The following is a 10515-nucleotide window of genomic DNA, read 5'->3' as shown; positions in this document are numbered from 1 at the left end:
AGGTCGTCGCGTAGTATAATATATCCGGTAGCCTATTTATGTAATAAAAACCACACCGCGGATATAGCCTTATCAGCATCTTGCTCTGCAGCCAAGAACCGTACCATGCATACTGTATGTTCTGCGTCAGACCGAGAGGGGGGGACACCGTTCATCTTTTCGCACATAGTTTGAAATGTTTGAGACATGTTTGACTATTATGGAAACATCTCAGGAATGGTGTGCCTAGTCTACACAATGAATGGCCTCATTGGCGGTTCACATTCATTATTTGCTCGCTCTCTCCCTCTCCCTCTCTCTCTCTTTCTCTCTCTGTATCCTCCCCAAGCCTTGTCTATCAGCTGTGTTTTTCCACGTGTCAGGAACAAGGTTGTTTAGTTCTTAAGAGTGATGATATTCCAAATGGCACCATATTCCCTTTATAGGGCTCTGAACAAAATAAGTACACTATATAGGGAATATGGTGCCATTTGGGTTAGAACTTCAGAAAGTTATTGAGCCCATAAAACGTCACATTTTCACGCCAAAACGCACGTAAAAAATGATTATATTGGATGCTTTTAAAAAGTTAACAGATGTCGCTGTCATACACTTCAGGCCTATATGGAAATATGACTCTCTTGGCAAATTAAAGACAAAATGAACCTCTTAACGAAACCATTTTTATTGATACTTTTTATTAGCCTTCAGAGAAACACTCAAATAAACATCTATACATAATCATAGTTTTATACTAACAATGGCTGTGGTAATAAATAAAATAAATAAAAACGGTTAACAGTAGCCTATACCGTGATACACTCTCCATCCCGTGCCAGACATAAAAAAACAAAAAAACTCCCAAACTTTGTCAAGACAACTTTGTGAAGACGGTCACGTGTTCATGTACATGTTCCATTTTCCAATTCCAATTGAAATAGCCCCTATCACGCTTGATGTACACTATTGTAGCTAAATGTTTACACGTTTATATGTGCATTTAATAGCTTTTTAATGAACAAAATCCGATCTTGTATGATGAGGGTTTAATTAAATTTGAATGGAAATAGTTTTACCCCGAGTTTAAATAGGCCTATTCTACACAGGAACACTTGCATTCGGATATGATGGGGTATTGAACCTGTATCCACATGCAGTATTTCTTTTGGAGAAAGCCCTGGCAGTACCAGCGGAGGAATGTCTTGGTGACTGACTTGTCGGGCATGCAAAACATCCCCGCCGGGAACGAACAAGAGCGCTCATTCAGACACTGTCCCTCCTTGACGTAACGCGGCCAGAACCTCACGCCCAAGTCCTTCCATACATAGCCCACGGGGCAGTGCGTGTATGCCCACAACCACTGTGTAAACTTCCGACGGGCTTTCTTGCCCACTGTCACCAGGTCCAGCTGTTTCAGCTGGTTGGGAATAGGTCCCATCAGTCTGGACTGTGCTTCAAGGGCAGTCCGGTTCTCCACAACAGGGGGGCTGTTGATTGACATGAAGACGGGGTCAAAGTTTCTCCCGAGTTTCCTCTTCAGTGTCCGTTCGGCCAGGTCCTGTTTCCTCGGGTCGTATTTTGGGTCAGGGTCCTCTTTAAGACCGGGCACTGGGAGATGCTCGCTGGGCGAAGGGCGCAGACGCAACAAATGCTGAGAGACACCGAGGTGGATGGTCGCTATGACATAGAGCAGAGCCGCCGGAGAAATCCCCATGTTCTATAGCTCGAGCTGTTATTTACGCAAATTATTTTCACTTACAGCAAAATAGCAAGTGCTGCATTAGTGTCTCACTTTGACATTTGGATTGGAGAGGTGGTGTGTGCTTAAATAAGATATCCGTCCCAGTTGTAGCGCAGAAATCGCCAATGTATTTTTGTTTGTTGACAAGTTACTAAGTGAGGAAGATAACGGTAACCATCACTAAACTGAATGCATCAATACAGACCATTCCCTTTGACCATAGAGCGCATGAGCGTCCTAGTTCATTCAATGGATATAACGGATTTCCATCAATGTTCCACCACACACAAACTCAGTAGAGTTTTCTTTTTTTCTCTTCTCATCTGTGCCTCCTCTCGGTGCTTTGAGGATAAATATGCCAAAACCTCCTAAACAAACATGCCTTTAGAAAACTCAGAATCCTTATCACCGGAGGAGATGCCACCCGAGATTAAGATGCATTACACCTCTTTTTCTAAATGTAATCCATTCATGGAGAGTCTTGTCGTGAATGCTGTAGCCTATAGGGTAGTTGCTTCTATTTTATAGTTATATTTTATATTTTGCTGAAGCTCCAAGACACCTTCGCCCATTTCCAAGGCGGGAGAGTAACTGCTTCTGTAGAAAGTGGACCCCACTCTCAAGTTAAATATCCCATTCCGAAGTGTCAAGCAGTCAACGCCGTCACTTTCACTATGATTGACAGCGCGCACGGCTACATGGTCCTAAACACAGACGGGTTACAAACGGCGCGCTCTGGAGCTTGCTTAATAGTGGTCCTGAGGTTGACATGGCGCTTAATAGTTACCACCTTGTTTTGGTGGTATCGACGGAGTTTAATATTTGTATATTCATGACAATTGGGATATATTGTGAAAGTTAATGGGGAAATTATAGGGTTTTGGGATATACACCGAAAATAAGGTCAAGCTTCGGAGATCTTATACGTTTTGTTCTGAGATAATATCAGTCAGTTAACACTCCCTTTTTGAATTATGAAGCCTTTGTGTACATTTTTACATGACATAAATGCTTTAAAATTCACAAAAAGTAAGGTTAGCTGATGAAGATGGAATGAATGCTTACAAAAAGATGGAATTACTATTTCTCTCTATAGTATGACAAAATATGGAAAAATTACACAATGTGGCTTTAAACATCACACTATGAATGGTTACAGGCATGTGAAAACCTGTCCATATAAAACAGTGTGTGTGTGTGTTTGTTGTGCTGCATATTATAGATGATATGGTGCAAAATAGAATCACTAGAGGGGACTGTTCTTTCACAATGGTTGACACACCTCCTCCTCCATGCTTCACGGTGGGAAATACACATGCGGAGATCATCCGTTCACCTACTCTTTGTCTCATAAAGACACGGCGGTTTGAACCAAAAATCTCAAATTTGGACTCATCAGACCAAAGGACAGATTTCCACCAGTCTAATGTCCATTGCTCGAGTTTCTTGGCCCAAGCAAGTCTCTTCTTATTATTGGTGTCCTTTAGTAGAGATTTCTTTGCAGCAATTCGACCACGAAGGCCTGATTCACCCAGTCTCCTCTGAACAGTTGAGGTTGAGATGTATCTGTTACTTGAACTCTGTGGAGCATTTACTTGGGCTGCAATTTCTGATTTCTGAGGATGGTAACTCTAATAAACTTATCCTCTACAGCAAAGGTAACTCTGGGTCTTCCTTTCCTGTAGAGATCTTCATGAGAACCAGTTTCATCACAGCACTTGATGGTTTTTGCGACTGCACTTGAAGAAACTTTTGAAGTTCTTGAAATGTTCTGTTTTGACTAACCTTCATGTCGTAAAGTTATGATGGTCTGTCATTTCTCTTTGCTTATTTGAGCTGTTCTTACCATAATATGGACTTGGTATTTTACCAAATAAGGCTATCTTCTGTATACCACCCCAACCTTTTCACAACACAATTGATTGGCTCAAATGCATTAAGAAGGAACAAAATTCCACAAATGAACTTTTAACAAGGCACACCTGTTAATTTAAATGCATTCCAGGTGACTACCTCATGAAGCTATTTGAGAGAATGTCAAGACTGTGCAAAGCTGTCATCAAGGCAAAGGGTGGCTACTTTGAAGAATCACAAATATAAAATATATTTGGATTTGTTTACCACTTTTTTGGTTACTACATGATTACATATGTGTTATTTCATAGTTATGATGTCTTCACTGTTATTTTAAAATGTAGAAAATTGTAAAAATCAATAAATGGAATGAGTAGGTGTGTCCTAACTTTTAACTGGTAAAGTATATTCCGGACTCGTTGATATTTCTTTATTTCTTATTTTGTACTTTTTGGATTATGTGTGCATTGTATATTGTTTAGTATTGCTCAGAATTACTGCACTGTTGTACCTGGAAACACAAGCATTTCACTTCACCTGTGATAACATCTGCAAATCTCTGTACGCAAATAATACACTTTTTGATTAATGATTTTATTTCTATGGAATCAGATCTCTCTGTACTTCTGACCCGCCAAATATATCTTTCAAGGCTATTTGTGGAGTTTTCTGGAATGTTTCCCAGAGGTGTATTGGAGGGTGCCAGGAACTGGAATTAGCATTATGCCTCTTCCTGGACTAGACTACTCATTTCTAAATTAGAAGGTGTCAAAATTTGGACACAACCCACCCAATAAATGTACTGATCCTGTATATCGTTTTGTGTGGTATAAATTGTGACCTGTTATCTGACCAGATAACAACCAACATATGACGTCTTTCCCTGACATCCACTGGGGTACTTGATGAGGAAGATTTCATTTAGATGATGATTGCCAATGTACCACTCTTTTGTTCTTCATATGGCAAACTAGGAATTATTTAATCAAGATAAGGACCTGCTGTACTCTTTCTTCTCTTCAAGCTCAGAAATACAAGAACAGGTACGCATTGAGATAGCAGCGAGTCCAGTCTATTTGGCATGACAAAGCCAAAACAGACTGACACCCAGGTTAGACAGCTAGTAGAGCTATTCCTGGCTACTTGAAGATTCATTTCATAGGTTAAACTTAACAGAAGAACCTACACTGACGGAACACTAACAATATGCTAAAGCAATGGCTGCTATGTAGTATGTTAAATTGTAGCAAGAGATTAACTTTGTAGCAAAGTTAAAAAGTTGGACGCAAAGTTGTAGCAGGAGAGAAGCAGAGAGGGCGGAAGGGGGTGGATGAAGGAAAAGTCAGTAGGTAACAGTGAGGTAAAGTGAAAAGGAGAGTAAAAAGATAAAGGAGATGCTGCTGCTGCTGAGGTGGTTAAATGAGAGAGAGAGAGAGAGAGAGAGAGAGAGAGAGAGCGATGAGAGGGTGAGGGGAAACAGATATTGTGTCTTGCTCTAAATGTGGCGGTTAGAGGGAAAGTGAAATCTGATACTTGGCACCAGACAGACTGGAGGCACACACACACACACACACACACACACACACACACACACACACACACACACACACACACACACACACACACACACACACACACACACACACACACACACACACACACACACACACACACCCTGAGGGGAACACACACATAGTCTCTGAGCTCATGTTGTTTGCTTATGATGCTGGAGACCCAATTAGTCCCATTCTAGAGAAAAGGTCACGCCTGTCTCTAGCTGGGTCTGAAATAACATCTTATTGCACTACTTTTAGGGCTCTGGTCAAAATTAGTGCACTATATAGGGAATAGGGTGCCATTTCAGATACTTTACTACTCTCAGAATGATAGAGGCTTTCTTTCATTTCTCAAAAGTTTCTCCTCAGTATTGTGCCTTGAGTACCCCTGCATTAGGGGCCCCTGTGTACTTAGGAGGACCACAAAAGCCACCAAGAAGGCCCATTGAGGATGCCCACTTTACCACCTAGGCAGCTCTTTTTTTCCAGCAACAAGGAGGCACACTCTAGTCACCAAAGTAGCTCTCTTTACCTCACTGAGGAGGACCACTCTAGCCACCAAGGTAGCTCTCTTTACCTCACTGAGGATACTGTATCGCCATCAAGGTTGTCTTTATCATGACTATAATTGCATTGGGGCATTCCACGTACCTACACTATACAGTGTATATACAAAGGTATGTGGACATCCCTTCAAATGAGTGGATTCTGCTATTTCAGCCACACCCGTTCTTGACAGGTATATAAAATTTAACACACAGCTATGCACTCTCCATAGACACACATTGGCAGTAGAATGGCCTTTCAACATGGCACCATCATAGGATGCCACCTTTCCAACAAGTCAGTTCGTAAAATGTCTGCCCTGCTAGACCTTCCTCGGTCAACTGTAAGTGCTGTTATTGTGAAGTGGAAACGTCTAGGAGCAACAATGGGTCAGCAGCGAAGTTGTAGGCCACTCAAGCTCACAGAACATGACCGAAGTGCTGAAGCGTGTAGCTTGGTCGCAACACTCACTACCGAGTTCCAAACTGCCTCGTGAAGCAACGTCAGCACAATAACTGTTCGTCGGGAGCTTCATGAAATGGGTTTCCATGGCCGAGCAGCCGCACACAAGCCTGAGATCACCACACGCAATTCCAAGCATCGGCTGGAGTGGTGTAAAGCACGCCGCCATTGGATGCTGGAGCAGTGTAAACGCATTCTCTGGAGTGATGAATCACACTTCACCATCTGGCAGTTCGACTGACAAATCTGGCTTTGGCGGATGCCAGGAGAAAGCTACTTGCCCCAATGCATAATGCCAACGGTAAAGTTTGGTGGAGGAGGAACAATGGTCTGGGGATTTTTCATGGTTTGGACTAGGCACCTTAGTTCCAATGAGGGAAATCTTAATGCATACAATTACATTTTAGATGATTCTGTGCTTCCAACTTTGTGGCAACAATATGGGGATGGCACTTTCCTGTTTCAGCATGACAATGCCCCAGTGCACAAAGCGAGGTTCATACAGAAATGGTTTGTCGAGATAGGTGTGGAAGAACTTGACTGGCTTGCACAGAGCCCTGACCTCAACCCAATTGAACACTTTTGAGATGAATTGGAACACCGACTGTGAGCCAGGCCTAATCACCCATCATTAGTGCCTGACCTCACTAATGCTCTTGTGGCTGAATGGAAGCAAGTCACCCCAACAATGTTCCAACATCTAGTGGAAAGCATTCACAGAAGAGTGCCTGTTATAGCAGAAAAGGGGAGACCAAATCCATATTAATGCACATGATTTTGGAATGAGATGTTCGACGAGCAGGTGTCCACATACTTTTGGTCATGTAGTGTATACAGTGCCTTGCAAAAGTATTCACACAACTTGTCACGTTCTGACCTTTATTTCCTGTGTTTTTGTATTTAGTTAGTATGGTCAGGGCGTGAGTTGGGTGGGCAGTCTATGTTTGTTTTTCTAGGTTTTGGGTATTTCTATGTTTTCGGCCTAGTATGGTTCTCAATCAGAGGCAGGTGTCATTAGTTGTCTCTGATTGAGAATCATACTTAGGTAGCCTGGGTTTCACTGTGTGTTTGTGGGTGATTGTTCCTGTCTCTGTGTTTGCACCAGATAGGACTGTTTTGAGTTTTCACATTTCTTCTTTTTTGTAGTCAGTTGTTCATGTGTACCTTAACGTATTAAAAAGAACCATGGACACTTACCACGACGCATATTGGTCCTCAGATCCGTTTCGCCTCTCCTCTTCGGAGGAGGAGGAGGAAATTCATTACAGAATCACCCACCAACCAACTCGGACCAAGCGGCGTGGTAAACCGCAGCGACGACAGCAGCAGCAGCAACAACAGCGGCCAGCATCACAGGACTCCTGGACATGGGAGCAGATACTGAACAGAGAGGGACCCTGGGCACAGGCTGGGGAAAATCGCCGCCCCAAAGCAGAGCTGGAGGCAGCGAAAGCTGAGCAGCGGCAATATGAGGAGGCAGCACGGCAGTGCGACAGGTACGAGAGGCAGCCCCAAAAAATGTTTGGGGGGGCGGCACACGAGGTGTGGTACTAAGCCAGGTAGCAGACCTGAGCTCATTCCTCGTGCTTATGATAAGCAGCGCATTACTGGTCAGGCACCGTGTTATGCGATTAAGCGCACGGTGTCGCCAGTGCGTGCCCATAGCCCGGTGCGCTATAGGGCAGCCCCCCGAGAGTGTCATGCGAGTGTGGGCATTGAGCCAGGGCGTATGGTGCCTGCTCAGCGGGTCTGGTCGCCGGTACGCAGTTTTGGTCCAGGTTATCCTGCGCCGGCTCTGCGTGCTGTGTCTCCGGGGCGCTGGGAGGGTGCAGTGAGTCCTCTGCCTGCGCTCCGCTCGTGCCGGGCAAATGTGGGAGTGGAGCCAAAGGGAGAGGTGCGTGTAGTAAGCACTAGATCTCCCGTGCTTACCCACAGCCCGGTTCAACCTGTGCCTGCACTCTGGAGGGTCCGGGCTAGAGTAGTTGTCCAGCCTGGGGAAGTGGTGCTAAGGTTGCGCACCAGAGCTCCAGTGCTCCCCCACAGCCCGGTCCTTCAGGCTCCTCCTAACACCAAGCCTCCTGAAGGTCTCCCCAGCCTGGTGGTTCCTGTGGCAGCCCCACGCACCAGGCTGTCTCTCTGTCTCCTCCCTGCAGGTGGTCCCGCCTGTCCGGCGCCGCTGCCGGAGCGTCCCGCCTGTCCGGCGCCGCTGCCGGAGCCTCCCGCCTGTCCGGCGCCGCTGCCGGAGCCTCCCGCCTGTCCGGCGCCGTTGCCGGAGCCCCTCAGCCCCCTCAGCCCAGAGCCCCTCAGCCCAGAGGCGCCAGAGCCCCTCAGCCCAGAGGCGCCAGAGCCCCTCAGCCCAGAGGCGCCAGAGCCCCTCAGCCCAGAGGCGCCAGAGCCCCTCTGTCCCGAGCTGCTCCTCTGTCCAGTGGGGTCATTGAGAGGGGTTGCCATGGTGAGAAAGCCACGGAGGCGGACAATAAGGCGGACTAAGACAATGGGGAAGTGGGGTCCGCGTCCCGCGCCAGAACCGCCACCGCGGACAGACGCCCACCCAGACCCTCCCCTATAGGTCAAGGTTTTGCGGCCGGAGTCCGCACCTTTGGGGGGTGGTACTGTCACGTTCTGACCTTTATTTCCTGTGTTTTTGTATTTAGTTAGTATGGTCAGGGCGTGAGTTGTGTGGGCAGTCTATGTTTGTTTTTCTAGATTTTGGGTATTTCTATGTTTTCGGCCTAGTATGTTTCTCAGAGGCAGGTGTCATTAGTTGTCTCTGATTGAGAATCATACTTAGGTAGCCTGGGTTTCACTGTGTGATTGTTCCTGTCTCTGTGTTTGCACCAGATAGGACTGTTTTCACATTTCTTCTTTTTTGTAGTCAGTTGTTCATGTGTACCTTAACGTATTAAAAAGAACCATGGACACTTACCACGACGCATATTGGTCCTCAGATCCGTTTCGCCTCTCCTCTTCGGAGGAGGAGGAAATTCATTACCCAACTTGGCATTTTTTCCTATTTTGTTGCATTACAACCTGTAATTTAAATGGATTTGGATTTCATGTAATGGACATACACAAAACCGTCCAAATTGGTGAAATGGAAAATAATAACTTGTTTAAAAAAATTCACTAAAGAAAATGGAAAAGTGGTGCGTGCATATGTATTCACCCTGTTTGCTATGATGCCCCTAAATAAGATCTGGTGCAAATTACCTTCAGAAGTCACATAATTAGTTAGATTGCACACAGGTGTACTTTATTTAAGTGTCACATGATCTCAGTGTATATATACACCTGTTCTGAAAGGCCCCAGATTCAGCAACACCACTAAACAAGGGGCACCACCAAGCAAGCGGCATCATGAAGACCAAGGAGCTCTCCAAACAGGTCAGGGACAAAGTTGTGGAGAAGTACAGATCAGGGATGGTTTATAAAAAACTATTTGAAACTTTGAACATCCCATTATTAAAAAATGGAAAGAATATGACACCACAACAAACCTGCCAAGAGATGGCTGTCCACTAAAACTCACGGACCAGGCAAGGAGGGCATTAGTCAGAGAGGCAACAAAGAGACCAAAGATAACACTGAAGGAGCTGCAAAGCTCCAGGGCAGAGACTGGAGTCCCTGTCCATACGACCATTTTAAACCGTACACTCCACAGATCTGGGCTTTACGGAAGAGTGGCCAGAAAAAAGCCATTGCATGAAGAAGAAAATAAGCAAACACGTTAGGTGTTCGTCAAAATGCATGTGGGAGACTTCCCAAACATATGGAAGAAGGTACTCTGGTCAGATGAGACTAAAATTGCGCTTTTCTCCATCAAGAAAAACCCTGTCTAGCGCAAACCCAACACCTTTCATCACCCAGAGAACACCATCCCCACAGGGAAGCATGTTGGTGGCAGCATCATGCTGTGGGGGTGTTTTTCATCGGCAGGGACTGGGAAACTGGTCAGAATTGAAGGAATGAAGGATGGCGCTAAATACAGGGAAAATTCTTGAGGGAAACCTGTTTCAGTCGTCCAGAGATTTGAGACTGGGACGGAGATTCACCTTCCAACGTGACAATGACCCTAATCATACTGCTAAAGCAACACTTAAATGGTTTAAGGGGAAACACTTAAATGTCTTGGAATGGCCCAGTCAAAGCCCAGACCTCAATCCAATGAGAATATGTGGGATGACTTAAAGATTGCTGTACAGTCACGGCCAAACAATTTGAGAAAGACACAAATATTAATTTTCACAAAGTTTGCTGCTTCAGTGTCTTTAGATATTTTTGTCAGATGTTACTATGGAATACTGAAGTATAATTACAAGCATTTCATAAGAGTCAATATTTGCAGTGTTGACCCTTATTTTTTTCAAGACCTCTGCA

The 10515-nt window shown here is 44.9% G+C and overlaps 1 protein-coding gene across 1 annotated transcript; it reads right to left on the bottom strand.

Moving 5' to 3' along the window:
* Positions 1-694: 694 nt before the first annotated feature.
* LOC115109964 (noggin-2-like) lies at positions 695-2294 on the bottom strand. Its single transcript, XM_029635226.2, has one exon. The coding sequence runs from the start codon at positions 1691-1693 to the stop codon at positions 1073-1075; it is 621 nt and encodes a 206-aa protein (XP_029491086.1). The 5' UTR covers positions 1694-2294; the 3' UTR covers positions 695-1072.
* Between the last annotated feature and the right edge of the window lie 8221 nt (positions 2295-10515).

Source organism: Oncorhynchus nerka, linkage group LG26 (genome assembly GCF_034236695.1).
Source record: "Oncorhynchus nerka isolate Pitt River linkage group LG26, Oner_Uvic_2.0, whole genome shotgun sequence".
Classification (NCBI taxonomy): Eukaryota; Metazoa; Chordata; class Actinopteri; order Salmoniformes; family Salmonidae; genus Oncorhynchus; species Oncorhynchus nerka.
Note: the sequence above shows the minus strand (reverse complement) of the source record. Positions and strands in the feature narration are given on the sequence as shown.